General features: G+C 31.9%; 2 protein-coding genes across 2 annotated transcripts; both read right to left on the bottom strand.

The window, feature by feature from the left end:
- Positions 1-281: 281 nt before the first annotated feature.
- On the bottom strand, positions 282-9247 carry LOC130811183 (sugiol synthase-like). Its single transcript, XM_057677374.1, is given in 4 exon segments — positions 282-551; positions 5099-5242; positions 5244-5477; positions 8286-9247. Coding segments are annotated over 4 exon segments (480 nt in total). The 5' UTR covers positions 8309-9247; the 3' UTR covers positions 282-472.
- A 7411-nt stretch (positions 9248-16658) lies between these two features.
- LOC130810733 (uncharacterized) lies at positions 16659-18455 on the bottom strand. The gene is made up of 4 exons (XM_057676867.1): positions 17667-18455; positions 17357-17442; positions 16850-16978; positions 16659-16737 (listed from the first exon to the last, which is right to left on the bottom strand). Exons 1-4 carry the CDS (start codon positions 18453-18455, stop codon positions 16659-16661), a joined length of 1083 nt encoding a protein of 360 aa, XP_057532850.1.
- Between the last annotated feature and the right edge of the window lie 1053 nt (positions 18456-19508).

Raw genomic sequence — 19508 nt, forward strand, 5'->3', positions numbered from 1 at the left:
GCAGCAAATATGGCCAAAAAACCGCAGCAAATGAGGTTTTTTCAACTCGTGAAACACAATTATTTTTTCCGAGTTTATATACAATGTGAAACTTTATTTTGGGTTACATTCACCTAAGTTCATCAGGGTTTCAATAATGGGTTTGATGCTATGCCTAATTGAAATCACAATATACATGGAAGCAAAGTCTATGAAAAATCATCTATATTAATTAATAAAATTATTGGAAGATGATAAATGTGATCGTTATTACAATCATACATATTAATAAAGATGTTGGAAATAATGAAAGTCATGCTTAGGGAGCCTTGACAAATGGAATAATTTTAGTAGATGATGCTTAATTCCATTACAATAATTACCTATTTTAAATTTGATATTTTTAAAATTGAAGATTGTTAAAGTAAGTGCCAATAATTTTAATGATGACGTTAACTTTAAGCATATAATTGAACATGCTTTGTCTCTTACTTTAGAGAGGGTCGATAAAGATGTGTCGTATGTGAATGGTTTGAAGTTTGGAACGATTGATGAGAGTTGCTTGATCAAAGCTGCAAGAAAAGAAGCAAACTGTGAGTGGCTCAACCAGTCGCTCGATCGAGCAGTGCTTAGCTCGACCGATCGAGCGGTGTTGGCTCGATCAAGCAAAATGTCCAGAACAATTCAGTTGCTTTACTGGAAGCTCGCTCGAACGAGCGAGGTAGTAGCTCAATGAAGCGATAGTCGAACAAACTACCTTGGATCCATTTTTTGGTCTGAATTTTTAGTGATTATGCAATAATGTGGTGCATTACTCTATTGTTTATTGTCATGTTTATTGACATAATTAATTAAGGTGTTACATTTGGGTTTATGGTGATTTATAAGGGAATACTAAGAGTAATGAATACCATCCTTATAAATAGGATTCATCACTCATAGGAACAACCACCACAAACACACATATTGTTGAGAGGGCTTTTACATTATTAGAAACTTGAGAGTGTTCTTACTTTGCTTTAGTATTTGTAATCTTGAGAGGTTGTTCTCATGATAAGAGGAGGTTTATTACATTGTAATTGTTTAAGTTCAATATAATAAAACTATATTTGAGGAGGAGGTATCCAAGATACTCATAAACACTTGTGTTCATCTTTACATTATATTTTTTTATTTGTTTTTCATTTTTGAACCTCTTAGAGGCTTTCATTACAATTGGTATCAGAGCGGGAGTGCGTCTTGGGCTATTTGGGGTGTGAAAGTGAGGTTAAAAGAACAAGAAAAACACACGGAGTGATGGGGGAAAATCAACTGTATTCAACTGTTTGATGGAAAAATCAACTTTGCTATATGGAAAAGCTCTGTGGAAGATTGTTTGGTGCAACAAGGCATCGATGATGCGCTATTGAAGGAAAGACCAAATAATGTAGAAGACGCAAAACGGACACAAATGAGAAAGAAGGCGGTAAGCACAATCCGACTTGCCATTGCATCCAAAATCAAGTATCACTACTTGAAAGAGACCGATCCCGGTGAGTTGTTGGAACAATTACAAACGATGTATGCTTCCAAATCCCTAACCAATAAAGTTTGCTTGAGGTGGGAGTTGTATCAACTCATGAAAGATGAGGATACAACAATGCAAGACCACATTAACACATTTAACAAGTTGGTGTGCCAATTGTTAAATGCCGATGAAAAGTTGACCGACAAGCTTTACTACTTTTGGCTTCACTTCTCAAGGACTATAGAAATATAGTCCAAACATTGCTCATAGGTAGAGATTCTATCACTCTTGATCAAGCATTGGTGGCGTTGAGAGAGAATGATAGGTTCATGGTGAGAAGAGAGGGGGAAGAAAAGGAGAGTGTTGGGGATGGCTTGTTTAATGAGAGTTCTAATAAGGGAAGAACCAATGACAAGGGATATCAAGGAAGGGGTAAGTCTTATGGGAGGGGTGACCTTAGTGACAAAGTGTTACTATTGTAAGAAAAAAGGAGCATATACAAATGATGTGCAAGGAATTTAAGGAAGACCTTAAGAGAATGAAAAATGAAGACTCAACTCTCTTAAGTGATGATAATTCAAAACACACATTGATTAAACAAATAAATTAAGTAATTACATTTAGTTGTTTAAGTTAGTCCAAAATCATATTGGATATAAACTGAGTATTTGATATATATGTTTAAATTCAAAGATAATGGAATACGTTTAAAGAACTTAAGTTTATCTTAAAGTTGATTTTAAAGTCTTGAAATACGCTTCAAAGTCTTGAAGATAATTACGCTTATAATCAAGTTAATTTCGTAATTATATTTGAAATATTTTAATAGGTCAAGGTTCATTAAAACTAACTTTGATATTATTTGAAATTAAGTTTGAATATTTTATTACGCGTTTTATTATTAAACGTTCAAATGTTTTATATTTAAACTTGAATTTAAATATGTGCTTAAATTAATTTGATGATTAAATATAGCACAAGGTACACATGTTTTGTTAATTATAGTACACGGCTATATTTAATGTTAAATTAGTTGTTACACAAATTATAGAGTTTTCTATAAATAAGATGATATTTGAATTAGCACTAAAAATAGAAAATGACTATTTGAATTAATACTAAAAAATAGGAATTAATTTGAATGATTATTTAAACGTTGATAAATCTGGTTTGTGTTTAGTTTTCAATATCTTGTATGAGTACTAACGTGGCAGCTTAGCATTGGATATTAAAGACAAATTACAACACACAATGACAAAATTATTTTTGCTGTCAATACAAGTCAGTTTGAAGTTAAGCTCAACATCTTGAGGACAGGTGCAGAATGACCAGGTCAACAGAAAATAAGGAAAGGAGCCTTTTGGTTTTTTCAAAATGTGTTGAGGCGTAATACTATATATATGAGGCTTCATTTCAGAATTAAGGATACATCTCTATGCACTTCTTTCTCTCTTGAGTTAAGATTTAGAAATTAGAAATTCTCTAAGTGTTTAAAGAGTTGTAATTCTTAGTTCATCTAACTCTTACATTTTGTAATAGGCTTAAGAGTTTAAAAAGAGTTAGATTAAGTTTAATGCGCCTAACCAAGAATACTTTTCAAAGTGTTCAACTTGTGAATCTCTATTGTGAGATTTGCGATTTGCTTTTATTAAAGGGACTTGTAATACGGTTCTTCAAGGGGAAGAACGTGGTGTGAGGAGATAGTGAGATCTTCTTGTTTGTATTAAAGTCGGATTAATAAAAGGCGTTGAAATCTTACGGGTTGAAAGAGAACCCATAGGCGGGGAGTAGGTTGGTTAGAACCGAACCTCGTTAACATATCGTGTGTTATACTTTAAAGTTTATTTTCCGCACATACATTATTGTTTACGAATTGACTCAAAACTGTTCCAGAAAAAATTTTTGACAGACTCCTCAAACTCTTGAGACAAGTTTTCAGACAAAATTTTAAATAGCCCGAACTCTCTATTCACCCCCCCCCCCCCCCCCCCCTAGAGATTATTCAACCTCCTATTAACTTTCAAAAGACTTAAGGGATAGTGGGAGAAATGAGAATGAGAGTAGCAGGAGTGCTGCTCTAGGCTTTGTTGGAGATGATGACAATGATGGGGCTCTATTAGTTGATTAGAGAGTGGTTCATAGTAAGGGATGGGTAATATACTCTGTTTGCTCACTCCACATTTGTTGTGAAAAAGAAATATTTACTAAGCTTAGTTATGGTGATAATGGCCTTGTTACTTTACCAAATGATGAAAAGGTGAAAGTAGAAGTATTGGTGAGGTTATAATTGAGACACATGAAGATGTCAAAAGAAAATTTGGTGATGTAAGGAATGTACCTAAGTTTGAGAGGAACCTTATATCATCGGGTAGACTTCAGAGCAACGGATGCACTTTCAAAGCAAGTGGAGGGGTTTTGGAAGTCATTAGCATGGTGCTCATGAATGGAGTAAGGAGTAAGAGGAACTTGTATGAGTTACAACTTGTTTGTGGTAGCCTAGGCCACAAAGGTGTTGATGATAGTGTGTTTGGGTCAAAGAGAGTTACTTTTGAGGATGGTAAGAGTATTGGCCTTGAGGGGGAGGTTGTTAAAGCAAGTGTCAATAATCTTAATTGAGACGTTAACTTTAAACATATAATCGAACATGCTTTGTCTTGTACTTTAGAGAGGGTCGATAAAGATGTGTCGTATGTGAATGGTTTGAAGTTTGGAACGATTAATGAGAGTTGCTTGATCAAAGCAACAAGAAAAAAAAGCAAACTGTGAGTGGCTCGACCGGTCACTCGATCGAGCAGTGCTTAGCTCGACCGGTCGAGCGGTGTTGGCTCGGTCGAGCAGAATGTCCAGAACAAGTCAGTAGCTTTACTGCAAGCTCGCTCGACCAAGCGAGGTAGTGGCTCGATCGAACGGTAGTCGAACAGACTACATTGGATCCTGTTTTTGGTCAGAATTTGTAGTGATTATGCAATAATGTGGTGCATTACTTTATTGTTTATTGTCATGTTTATTGACATAGTTAATTGAGGTCTTACATGTGGGTTTATGGTGATTTATGAGGGAATACTAAGAGTGATGAATACCTTTCCTATAAATATGATTCATCACTCATAGTAACAACCACCACAAACACACATATTGTTGAGAGGGCTATTTCATTGTTAGAAACTTGAGAGTGTGCTTACTTTGCTTTAGTATTTGTGATCTTGAGAGGTTGTTCTCAAGATAAGGGGAGGTTTATTACATTGTAATTGTTGAATTTTAATATAATAAAACTATATTTGAGGGGGAGGTATCCAAGATACCTTTTAAACACTTGTGTTTTTTAAATTAAAGTTGGGATAATCATATATTATCCTATAGTAGAGATTATTTTGAAAAACGGTTATAGTTGAGGTAATTCCAATCTATTTAGAGGGTACAAACGCTTAAAATCGAGATAATTAATGATTAATCTATAATTATAACTTTGAAAACATTCATTATTGAAAAAGATATGTCCCATCTTCATAGTATTTTTAGAAAAATGTATGAATGGATCATTACTATTGTTACATTATAGTGCATCAATAGAGTGGTTATTGAAATTATCAAAAAGTTAGAAAAACTTTTTACCTTTTTCTAGAAAACAAAGAAATAGCTAGTATGATAACAAGTTCTCCATATTTCCGATTGAAAAAATGAAGTAGAGCAGCTGGCATTAGATGCACCATCCTATAAGCCAAAGGTATGCCCGGACATATTCTTCTTCCATTGGATATTTTGGCCTTTGATATCGATTTCCTTATCCAAAAATCTTTCAGGCATAAATAAAAGAGGATTTGACCATACATTCGAATCTCGACCAATAGACCATGCATTCACCCATATTTGTGTATCTTTGAGCACAGAATAACCACCTAGCTCAACATTCTTTTCTGCCTTGTCAAGTAAAATTGGTACTGGAGGATGCAATCTCAATGTTTCTTTAATTATTGCTTCAAGGTATGGAATCCTGCAAATTTTGAATTCCATTTAATGAAGTTATTACATAAACTTTTAAGTCTAAACATTAGTCCTATATAACAATTTACATAAATTATAATTTTAATAAATGAAGTTAAGAAATCAAATAGGAGTTGTACATAAAGTAGATTAAGGACTTTTAACTAATAATAGGTGGCCCTATCAAATTATCATTTGCTTGCTCATGGGGTATAAGTCTAAACATTCACTACGAATCACCCCTTTATTGACTTCCTCAAATGTTCGAAAATCAATCGATATTGGCCTATACTTATTAATTTTCAACTTTTTTAAACAGTCAAAATAAATATAGTCGATATTAAGGTTTAGAAATCAATCGAAATTTTCTGACTAATATCTAACAATTAAAAAATTAATTACACGTTCTAACAAACAAATTATTAAGATTTTAGAAGGGAATTTATGACTATTTATTAGGTTAAAATAGCCGAAAAGCATTTTTTCTAAATTTCATTCCAAAATGACAAAAAGCTTTTTGAATTTTTTGATATTTTTATTATCAATTTTCGACTAAAATGTTCGTTTGAAAAAAATATTTATCATGTGACAGAGATTAGATTAAATTGAAACTCTGGCACATACAGCACATCTTGTAGAACAATATCAGTATTGAGTTTAACTTGACCAACATGTGTAATCAAAACTCTTTTGCCATTAGGAATGGTGATAAAATTGTCTTTAGTAGGCAATAATTTGTAAGAGGAAAACATACTCAAATTATAACAAAAGTGATCTGTGGCGCCACTGTCAATAATCCAACTAGTAGTATAGTGAGAAGATAAGCAAAGTTTACCTGCAAAGAAAGCATTATGAGAGGAGCTTTCTGCAGGACCTTGAGTGTCAGGTTCAATCATCTTTGGCTTGTCAAGGAGTTTTAGGATTTGTGTGTACTGTTCTTTGGTGAAGCTGGTATGAACCATATCATCTGTAGGAGCTTGAGTATCTGGTGTGGTGTAGTCTCCTAGTTGAGTGCAGTGAGCAAATTTCTTCTGAGGAGGATATTTTTGATTCTTAGGATAACCGTGAAGTTTGTAACACTTATCTATGGTGTGACCAACATAATGACAGTGATCATAGTGATCACTATGGCTTTCCTCTGAGAGTATTTGTAACTATTTCTATCTTGATTATTTCTTGAATATTGAGAATCATGTAATCATTTTCTATCTGCAATGAAAGCCATAGTCTCGGAGCTACTGGTTTTGACATCACTGATTTGTTTGTGTTTTTGCTCTTGAAGAACAATTTTGTAGGCTTGTGAAATTGGAGGTAAAGGATGCATCATAATGATGTTACTCCTTGTTTGTCTATACTCATCTTTTAGTTTCATGAGGAATTGAATAAGCCTTTGATCTTGTAGAATCTTTAGGAATTTTGCAATAAGGTTACAAGCACACTTGTTACACTTACATATAGGCAAAGGACAGACATCATCGAGTTCATCCCACAGAACCTTTATTTTTGAGTAAAACTCAGCCACATTGTCATCCTCCTGTTGAATGTTGGCTATTTCCTCTTGTGTAGCGAATATTTGAGTAGAGGAAGTTTGTCCATATCTTTCCTCTAAATCTTGCCACATTCCACTTGCAGTCTTGAAAAAGAAAATACTCTTAGCTTGAACTGGTCCCAAGGACTTGAGAATCCAGCCAATAACCATCTCATTGCATCTGACCCATGCCTTATAGGTAGGATCAGTTTCTGCTGGTTTAGGAAGAGAGCCATCGACAAAACACATTTTATTTTTTGTAGCCAAGCCTATTATCATAGATCTCTTCCATGTTATGTAATTTTCTCCTTCAAACTTCTCACTGACAAAAGATTGTGTTGTATTGTCTGATGGATGAATAAAGAAAACGGTACTAGGATCAGAAGTGAACTCTAGAATATGAGTATTAGGAGTATGAGTTGTGTGAGTAGATTCTTCAGTCATTGAGAAGGTGTTGTGAAAAAGAAAGAAAAAGGTAATATTGATATGAGAGGACAAAGAAAAAGAAAAACAGAAGACCAGAAAAAAAATGCAATCAAGAAGAAAGGTAATAAGGTGAAAAACTGGAGAACAAAATGTAATCTAGGTGACAATTATCAGCAAAAGTAATCAATTAGATCAAATACCTGAGCGGAAAACAGATAAAAAAGAAGGAATTGTTGATAGTTTCTGTTTTACCCTAATGTGCGAAATCAGGAGACAGATATGAAGATTTGATGTTTCTTGAAGATTTGAGGATCGAGTACCTTAGCAATCTGATACCATGACAGAATTTGGAGGAAGGTTTCCAGCACATGCAAGATTGATCGCAATACAGAATTCATGTAATGGAGTAATCCATTAAAATAGCTTTGAAAAAGTGATCTTAATCTTCATTAAAAACAGAATAATACAAAAGGAAAGAGAGAAGGAAGAGAGAGAGCCAAGTTGAGAGAGAAAGAAAAAAATAAGACTAAAATTATATGGAAAACAGAAAAATTGAGCCTATTTAAATACATCAAAGAGGAGTTTTTATATCCTCATGAGGTGGACTAAATTATGAAGCACTAATATCTTCAACATCATGAAAGTTCATCATGAAAGTTCCATCAATCCGTATCTAAAATACGTTTTCAGAACTCAAATCCAAAACATCCACACATGAAACTAACAAAGTATAACTATTTACCAAATTAAGAGTTTTTTTTTTTTTTCTTAATTCTATGATCAAACCAATATAGGTAAAATACACAAGCCAACCAAACAAAGAAAAAAAATAATCATGTAGCTTATGAAAGTTGTTATACTTACAAAGAGCAAATGCTTAACGTCATCAAGGCTCAATTCTCCATCCTGAACAAGCTTAAGTAGAGTACTTAAGACATCATCTTTCACAAGCATTGAATTATCTTCCAACCTTGCATCAATAATTTCTTCCAAAATTTCAAAAATCTTTTTAAAGTAGATGTTACTCCTTTTCAGCACTCCTTGAAAATCTGTGTTTCATTATGGGGAAAATATCTGAAAATATTAGGCTTTCCCCCTTCTTCACTTATTTTACCTACAAGATTCTTGAATTCTTGTGAATATAAAGAAGTATTAACTATCCAAATTCTTCGAGAAAAACGTGTTGGACAACAAATTTAGCGATGTATAAATGCAACCTTACTAATATCAACATGTACACGTCTTACAACACTCGTGTACGTATTCAACTAATTCTTTCACCTTATTCTCCCTTAAAATTTGGCTAGTTTTGAGTCGTTGGGCAGTAAATAATTGAATTGTCGCAATTTTTCTAGGGACACACCATTTAGGGCATACGGGGAGCCAAATTATGGAGAATTTGTGATGGTTGCCTGCTTTTCCGGCCTGAGGGACAACTCTACTTGAAATGGCTAAATCATGTGTTAGATACAAATCTTGAGCCACTTTTGAGGATGAAATTACTATTGTTGTTACACTTCCTAATTTAAGCGTCATAATTGGTCTGTAAATTTTTGAAAGCTCGGTAACAGAGCGATGAGGCTTGTTACCGAGCTGATGGATGTTGCGTATGATAGGCCATGGTTTCAGACCCGGTAGAAGTTTGGATTTTGTCGTCCATTTTTTTAAAAAGGATAGTGAAGATAATTGGGATGATAAATAGTAATGAAAGGGTAGTGAAGAGTTCCATAGATATCTTGTAGTATTTCATGACCATATTTTTGCATTGTTGTAGATGAGCAAAAGTTAAACTGAATTTGTTTCATTATTATACAAGTTACATAATATCTTATGCCTTTGCATTGTGTGGTTCTTCTAATTTGAGGAATTTTTGTAACATTTATTTTGGTTAGATTTAGTCCAAGTCACTTGCACCTTACAACTTATATTTATAGGAAAGGGACTTAAGTCACTTTTTATTTTCCATTATTAAAAGGTATTAGACTGATTTTCAACAGTTATTAAATGGGTGGTTCAAGTTAGTGCCGCTATTAGTATTGTGTAGCCTTGGAAAAAAATCAAATAAATAACTTTTTTTTTCGCCAATATACCGTGACTTTTCAAAAAATATAAATAATTTAACCTTTACATATATTTATTGCGGACAAACCTTTGTTGTAAAAACTTATTACAATCGGCCTAATTAATAGAGATGAACCCCTACACCTACAAAGCCCATACCAACAAATTCTTTCTTGTGTGCATCTTTTAGGCAAATCATCTGTACCTACAAACTCCCAACTAAATTGCTCGTTGGGAAATTAATATTTTTTTTTACTGATGAACATGTCATATACTTCTTAAATTGAAAAAAAACTATAAATTACAATTTTTTTTTAAGGTGCGTATTTCATTAATAAGAATTTTTTTTATAATATCATGATAAACAAAATATCATGTAATGTCAAATTAGTCAATGATTTATGCTTAATGTACATGATCACCCTAAAATGAATGCTTATACTATTCTTATTTTAATAATATTTATTTTGTGAATGTCTTATATATTCCTTGCATTGATTTAACAAATATTGTATAGAGTAAAGTATATATAGATATATAGTCACTCAATAATAATATTTTTAATTTACACAATAAAATAAGTAAAATTTAAAAGGTTTGAGGGATATATGTAACCTAAACTTTTTGAGGAGTAGTAAGTAAATTTTAAATTGTAATTTCGGAAATTTTAATGATAATTTTTGAACAAATTTGAAGGTGGTGATAGGCCCATATGAAGGGTGACCTTGAAAGTTAATTAACAAAATAGAAGGGAAAAAAAGGGTCACCTTGTCTGAGACCTCGTTTAGGTTCAAAAACCTCTAATGGGCATCCATAGATCAATAAAGAGTACTTGATTGAATAGATGCAGACCTTAATAATCATGATGAAATGAGGGAGAAAATTCAGTGCTATCAATATGTCATGGATAAAATTCCAATCCATAATATCATAGGCCTTTTTTAAGTCAATCTTGATGTATATCTCCCTCAACAAAAGCCCCTTGTATTTGATTAACCAATCTCTCAAGAACACATTTTAGCATAGAACATATAAGTTTGGAGATACATTTGTACAAATAGGGCAGCGAGAAATAGGCCTAAAATTCCCAGGCTGAGAGGGACAGGGGACTTTAGGGACAAGGGTGATCGTTGCTATGTTTTATGATGGTAAAAGTTTCCCATTTTGGAAGAAAGATTGGATGACAGTTATCACATCAGAACCAACTACACACTGCTTTATAGAATTTACTTAAAGCCATCAAGCCCTGAAGCTTTGGATTATAGGCATAATAATTCGCCTTCTATTCTCCAGTTTGCTACACAAAAAATCTGATTCTTTCGTCGCTGCTTGATGTTGTTGTAAGCTTGGTTATTATTATTATTATTATTATTATTATTATTATCATTATTATTATTATTTGATTATCTCATGAAGTTTTTAGTATATATTTCAAATTTTGTAACATTTTTTAAAATACGCATTTTACTTATTTTGGTAAAATGAGCAGACAATTTTAAAAAAACTAATGATCAAGATAAATTTTTAAAGTCACATCATATTATATTGTGAATTACTTAAACATCTTATTCAATTAGTTTTTTTTAATAAAAAAATTTAATGTTTTTATAACAATATTACAATATGAATGGAACAAATATAAGATAAAATTAAAAAAATTATTTTTTAAAAAAGTACACAATAAAGCAAATAAACAACTAAACAATTGAGTTATAATTTCTAATAAAATAAAGTATATATGTATGCATAATATTATCTGTTAAACATTAACATAAAATAAAAATACAAATGTCAATAATAATTCATTTGATATACCAAACAATCAATGGCGGATTTAGAAAAAAAATCAATTTTTATCAGCAATTTATATAAAAATAAAAATTTAATTTAACGTTTTATTAAAATAATTATCATGTTTGAGTTTTTATATTTAAAAGTGGCACACAATGTTATATTTACAAATGTTTAAATAAATCACTTTTAAAATAACACATTCAAAATAAGTTAAAAACTATTGAGTACTACTTAGAGTAATTTGTGAATTTTCAAATTTAGAAATAGATGTAAAAAGTTATTTAAAAACTACTTTTTTTTAAATAGTAATTAATTTTAAACCGTAAAAATAAATAATAATCGTTAATCCACTATGAATTTCAACCTAATATACTCTTGAACCCATAAATTTCAACCTATAAACTCATAAACCCATAAATTTTAACTTAATTTCAAAAACTCGTCTTATTTCGATCCAAATTCAAAAACTACCAAATAGAACCATGAAATATGTAATTCACATAATTTTAAAAAATAACAATCACCTAACAAATGAAGTCACAGAACCATAAATTTAAACCTAATTTCAAAATGAACAAAAAAGATACAAAATAAAAAAAAAATTTATATATATAAAAAATGTGCAAAATCATCACCAAAAAAATAATTAATTTATTAAAATATTAAAAATTATCACAAAACATTAAACCTAATTTCAATCCTAAAAAACTAAAAAAAAATTAATTATACACATTTACTTGTACAGTCAAAACAAAAAAATATATTTTAATAAAAGTGTTTCATCTGTTTGTTGCATATCTTACAATGTTTAGTTTGTACTATTTCAAAAATATTTTGTTAGAATTTGAATATGTATATAGTTGAATTTAAATAGAATTTTATAACAATTTTTTAATCTACGTAACAGATATATATGATTAAACAATAATAATAGTGACTATTTGAAATTTGATTTAGAATATCTCTAAAACATTTTGATATTTATTATTTTAGATTATATCTTCTATTAATTTCAAAATATTTTTTTTTTTGATTTAGCTAATTATAAAAAATTTGAATCGGATTATTGGTAAAATCAAGTCAAAGAAAGAAAGAGTTCTTATTTGTTAAGGAATAGTGTTTTAATTAGTTAATATTGTAAAAGTTCGTTGCAAACTCATTTATTATATTTATTGTGTACAAGTTTTAAATTTTGGCAAAATGTTAAAAAACACCTAGTATATACCCCATTTTGCAAAAAACTACCTTAAATAAAATTTTTTGCAAAAAACTACCTTATATAATACAATTGTTTGCAAAACACTACCTTATAACGGATTGTGGCCTTTGACCGCTATCTTTAACCGTTGACCCGCATGTGAGACGCACGTGATGCATTACTGTATTTAATTTTTATTATTTTTTTTTTAATTTTTGTTTTTATTATTATTATTATTTTTTTTTTTTTTTTTTTTTTAATTTTTATTTTTATTTTTATTTTTATTTTTTTTAAAAAAATAATAATACTCCCTCCGTTCCTTTTTGATCTTCCACATTACTATAACGGGTAGTTTCAAAAGTTCTTCCACTCTAGAATACTTTCTATTTTTAGAAAGTTTTTATCTCACTTTTACCCCTTAAAATCCCCCTTTTCTTTTAATGTACCCATTTTCTTTTATTTATAATTATTTTCTCTCTCATACTTCCAATACAATCATTACTTCACACTACTATTTAATTAAAATAATACCCACTACAACCTTATACTTCCAATATAATCATTACTTCCCACTATTATATAATTAAAATAATACCCACTACCACCAAAGATTCTCTTTTTCTTAATCTTTGTGAAATACCCAAATAGGAAGAACAAATAGGAACGGAGGGAGTAATAAAAATTTAAAATAAAATAAAAATAAAAACAAAGTAAAAAAATTAATAATAATAATAATAATAATAATAATAATAATAATAATAATAAAAATAAAAAAATTTAAAAAAATTAATAATAAAAATTAAATACAGTAATGCATCACGTGCGTCTCACATGCGGGTCAACGGTTAAAGATAGCGGTCAAAGGCCACAATCTGTTATAAGGTAGTGTTTTGCAAACAATTGTATTATATAAGGTAGTTTTTTGCAAAATTTTTTATTTAAGGTAGTTGTTTGTAAAATGGGGTATATACTAGGTAGTTTTTTAACATTTTGCCTTAAATTTTATCCTTTTTGTTTGCTACCCACCTAATTACATTTTCTAAGACTCTAACTAATTAACATTTGTAAAATTAATTTGGTACACACTAATATATGTAGAGTAAATTTAAATAAAACCTACATATAATTATTAAGAATGTCGTTATTTTTTTTTTCTTTATTAGAAAATACTTTGACAATAACATTAGATTTTCACTTATATAAATACTATTATCATATCAATATTTATTAATCATCCATCAATCTATACACAATATAATATTTATTATTCTCAATTATATTTTTCAATTAAAATTTTTCTACTATTATTCTTCCCTAACATAAGTAGGCGGAAGAATAGGGCAACGCAAAAGAATAATACTAAAAAGAAAAGAATAAAAAGGAAAATAATAAGCGGAATAGTAAATAATTAATATTAATTACGGTATAAAGATTTCTAACAAACAATTTTTTTGTTATAATTAAATTTGTTTTTTTTGAATTATGTTTATTGTTTTTATTTTTTAATTTTTATTTTACCGAAAATAAAAAATTAATTTGCGAAATAAACAAAACTATTTCACAATATATTTTTAGAAATTTTTGATTAACCTAATTTTTCAATTTTTTTAAAAAATTTATTTTATAAGTAAGATGCGCTTTTATTTTATTTTTAAACTTTTTATTTTTTTATTTTTTTAATTATATAACACTATTTTCATTAACTTTTTCTACTTAGTTACATTTCCAACCAAAATTATTTATTTTTACATTAAATTGTTACTTATATTTGTTTTGGAATCGTTTTCTCATTTAACTTAAATTAAAAATAAATATTTTTATACTAAATTTCATAAATATTTTTTGGTTTATTATGAATTTTTTTTTTAATATTTTTGAGTTAATTTAAATCATTACTAGAATCGAAATTAGTTACAATCGTAAATATAATCGTTAGGATCATATACATTCATGTATTAGCAACTAAATTTGATCGGGACTTTACGTCCTTCAATAGTAATACCGCTAGTGCACGATGTAGCGTAGTACGTTGGCAAGTACGGGTCGAATCCACAAGGAGTGGGGGTAAGTTAATAGTTTCTCGATCAATTAGTGTGTTCAAAAACGTATAATATGATGTTTAGAGATAGAAATAATTAAAACAAGAAATTAAAAGTACTGAATGAAAATAAAGTATAAAAGTAAATAAGGATACAATGAACTAAAAGTAAGGATAGAATGATTAATAAGCTAAGAGGCATAGACTAGGCTTTCTCACCCAAGTAGTATTTACTAAACATCAACCTAAAGTTATGGATATTTTATTATGGGGAAGAATGTATCATAAGTACTAATGTTCTCTTTTGAGCAAAAAAAGCTTCTTAAACATACTCAACTACCTATTCTCATGGAGTTAAGCATAATTTAAGACATGAAGCACACATTCAACATTTCCAATCAAAACATTTACCTATACTCATGGAGATGTCTTAACTTTTAAGCATAGATTATCGTTAAAAATTGACTCTCACCCTCAATTCAACGATACTACAACATGATAACTAAATCCATCTTAAACCATAAACAACACAACCAAGCCAAAGGTAAAGAAACCATTTCAAACTACATACATGGTGATGATGCCTAGCCGAAGCCAAAACAAACTACTCACTCATACTCATATTGAAATTGTAGAGTGCAAACAAGCCAAGAATCATAGATGAATAAATTAAACTAGAGTATCGTAAAGAGATGAGTGCAATATAAGTTGAAGAACTACAAGCATGAATATATGAAACTAAGGCAAATAATCAAAGATGACTAAATGACATGAATTGAAAACAATATAAGCAAAGATAGAATTTTGCTCTTTTAGGTTCAATCTAAGGATGAACAACATGATTTGATGATTTAAAGTAATACCTTCCAAAGCATCAATAATAATACATCGATGGTTGAAGAATCCAAGTTGCAGAATATTACAATAAAGGATGAAGTTAAGATTGTATTTGGAAATTAAAAGAACTTGATTGCATTGAAAAGGGAATTATGCTAAACACTAATTCCTAATTGAAATGAAAGCAAAGCTATGAAGAATACATAGAGATTACTCAAAAGGAAAGGTGAAAACTGAGATGATAGCTCCCTCTTTCTCTTCTCTATTTATAGACTTCAAAAACAAGTGGCGGGTGGTGGTTTCATGATTGCTCCACCACCCCTAAGTTGTAGGAGGGGGGGTGCCACCCCTAATAGATAGGGAAGGGTGGCTGGCAGTCTTGGCAACAACAATTAAAAGAAAAAAATGTAATTGGACCTCGAATGATGCTTAAAAAGATTGCATATGCTGCTGCCGCCCATTTCGCTTGACCCGAGTGAATCCCGCTCGACCAGTCGAGCCACCATCAGGTCCAACATCAGAAACTTCAAAAATTGGACAGAATGTGAAATTTCGCTCAGCTCGACCAGTCGAACGGATGTATTGTACACCTGGATTGAATATTGCTGATTATGAGAAGCTCTGGAAGTTTGAATGCACTTCGCTTGACCTGAGCCAACTTTGCTCGACCGGTCGAGTGAGCTTCAGATATGTAATAATCAGCTTCTCGCTCGAGCCTATTCTGGTCGAGTGGATCTATTTTAACTTCTTTTTGGCTTGTTCTTGTGGCTTAGCTCATGATGTTTCACTTCTTTGACCCCTCGGTGTTTAGGTGAGCAATGTATGCAACCAAAGGGGCTAATTTGTGCTCGGTGTTGATGATTATATATCCTGAAATGAAATAAAATACCAAAGCAACAAAACAAGCGTAAAATCCAATAAACCAATGCGATAACATGTAGTTTCCTCACGCTAAACAAGCCACTTATAGGGGTAAAAAATAAAGATAAAATGTAGCTAACAAACTCCCCCAAGCCAGACCCTTACTATCCTAAAATAGAATGAGGTTTCCCCAAAGTCATCTTGTGTTATGGTTAAGGAACTTAAAAAATCGAGGACTAACTCAGGGTATGTTTCTCTATGCATATTGAACATAAAACCCATGCCTATTCCTCTAAAAAAATGCATAGCATACTCAAACAATCCTAGGTTTCTAAGCACATTAGCACAAATAAACCTAGTAGGAATGATGGGCCTTTCTTTGAGATTTTGAAACTTATCTCATTGATGTTCATTCCTAAAAATTATGTTGGGGTAGTCCTCGTCGGGTTCAACTCTTTGTGTTGATGGAGTCCTTTCTCTCCTCCTTTGCCTCCTTGATGCTATAGCTTGTCTTGGTTGATGAATTTCTTAAAACAAAGATTAAATAAGCAAAGAACACAAAACCTCTACTAAAAAGCAAAGATTAATTAGTAGAAAGCAAATAAAAACTCAAATCTTGAATAATTTAACAACTTTTACCTCAATCCTACAAACCCTAATTTGGATGGATGTTGATGAGAATGGACCAATGTGGATGTAATTGATGAATTTGAAGAGTGAAATGCTGTTGTTGATGAGTGAATGTAGAAGGATTGAAGGATTTTAGGGCTTAAGGTTTGAGTTTTTAGTGAGATAAAGGAAGAGGAAATGATATTGCTCGAGTGAGAAATGAGGATTTAGTCGAGCAAATCTGGTTTTAAATGTGAATTCTGTTAGAATCTGCATCTCGCTCGACCGAGCGAGGTCGCTCAATCTTTCGAGCGAAGTACATGTTTCATTCCTTGCATTCTGTTTTGCTCCTGATGCTACTGGAAAAAATTAAGTTATTTGCTCGAGTGGTCGAGCGAGCTAATGAAGCGCTGCTCGACATGTCGAGCAAATCCCCTGTTTCACTGTAGTTGTCTGCTCATCGCTCGACCCGAGCCAATGTTGCTCAACTGATCGAGCGGATTGTTATTTCAACTGATAATCAATTAGAATACCTACAGTGCAATGTTATATTTGAAATACCCCTTTGCAGATTTCTCAACCCAACAGTCAAATCCTGCATCCATCAACTTAGTACAAGCATGCTATATAAAATATGTTACATAATGAAAACAAAAACAAGAAATAAAAGTGAATATACACAAAAACATACCAGAGTTGGGTTGCCTCCCAACAAGCGCTCGTTTAAGGTCGTTAGCTTAACCGTTGCGCATTATTCATTGAGAACACGTGGGGGCTCAAGCGGCATTACCACTGGCCCCGCTAAAGGCTCAATTGCACGATAGTGTTTGACACGTTAACCATTCACCTTGAATGTTTCCCCTTTCGCATTTAACAACTCGATGGAACCATAGAAGAATACCCTCGTGCTCTTGAATGGACCCGTCCAACGTGACTTCAGTTTCCCTGGAAATAACTTCAAACGGGAGTTGAATAGTAACACCAATTGTCGAACTTCAAAGCTCCTTCTGATAAAATCCTTGTCATGCCATCGCTCGATCTTTTCCTTGTATAGCCTTGAATTCTCATACGCATCCAAGCGTATTTCATCAAGTTTGTTTATATCTAACAACCTCTTCTCACCAGCACGCAGTAGATCATAATTAAAGGCTTTGATTACCCAAAATGCTATATGTTCAAGCTCTACTGGTAAATGGAACAGCTTCCCATGGACTAACTTGTATGGTGTGGTTCCAATAGGGGTTTTGAATGTTGTTCTGTTGGCCCAAAGAGAGTCATCCAACTTATTCGCCCAATCTTTTCTTAACCTTGCAACCGTTTTCTCCAAAATGCTCTTGATCTCTCGGTTGTTGATTTCAGCTTGGCCACTAGTTTGCGGATGATAGCCCAGACCAATCTTATGATAAACCCCATATTTCTTTAATACACCTTCGAATCTCTTTTCCAAAATATGTTGCCCTTCATCACTAATCAATACTCTCGGTGTGCCAAATCGCGGAAAAATCTTTTTCTTGAAGAGCTTGGTAACCACGCGCGCATCATTGGTAGGAGATGCAATAGCCTCTACCCATTTTGACACATAATCAACTGCCAGCAAGGTATATTTATTCCCATAGGAGGATGGGAATGGTCCCATGAAATCCACCGTCTATACATCAAAAACTTTGATTTCTAGGATATTGTTGAGTGGCATTTCATTTCTTCTTGAAATATTCCCTGTTCTTTGACATCTGTCGCAGGATTGACATAGGCATGTGTATCCTTTAAAAGAGAAGGCCAATAAAAACCACAATGAAGAATTTTTGCAGCAGTCTTGGAGGTACTAGCATGTCCTCCGCAGGGCAGATCGTGACAATGTGAGATAATCGAAGGTACTTCTTCTTGTGGAACACACCGTCTAATTATATCATCAACACAAAGCCTATACAGGAACGAGTCCTCCAAAACCAAAACCGTAAAGGACAGGAGGAAATTCGGGTGTTACATAAAAGAATAAGGAAGAGAATTTAGATAAACGTTAAATATTAACTTTAAAAAGCTGAGTGCAAATTTCGGTAGCATCTGCCTTAAAACTGTGCGCTTTTGTAGAAAAACAAAAGTTATTTAGAAGCTAATAAAGTAAAGGCACCAATGGCCTATCAAAACTATGTCACAGCGGAATGATTCGTCGCCGGCTTCTCAAATCAACATGCCAAGCATGGATCGTGGTTCTAGTGTCGACGTTTGCGTTTTAAAAAGACTTAACTCCTTAAAACCATACAGAGTTATAAACTACGCAGCGGAAATACAAATATACTAGGGAGGACACAAGGCCTCATAACAAAACTTATACAACCAAAATTTACAAAAGATAACAAGAGCTACAAAATCGAGAGATAGCGGTATGACACAGGTTATGCTTCGCCCTCATCACTCTCCCCAAATGCAATGTAATGCAAAAGAAGCTCCAGTACCTGCTACGCCTGTCTATGATCCTCCTGCTGCTCGACATTAGACCAAAGGCCAATGTGTCATAGCAGGACAATCATAGAAAGTCATCAACAATCAACATAAACACAAACACGTACACGTCAGTAACTAGAATCAAATATAATAAGGCCAACTACTAGATAGCATTATATCATAAAACAACATAAGATGATTTCATAAAACGCAAGCACAGATAGTAACCGTTTATCGGCCACTTATA

The sequence above is a fragment of the Amaranthus tricolor genome, chromosome 4 (assembly GCF_026212465.1).
Source record: "Amaranthus tricolor cultivar Red isolate AtriRed21 chromosome 4, ASM2621246v1, whole genome shotgun sequence".
NCBI lineage: Eukaryota > Viridiplantae > Streptophyta > Magnoliopsida > Caryophyllales > Amaranthaceae > Amaranthus > Amaranthus tricolor.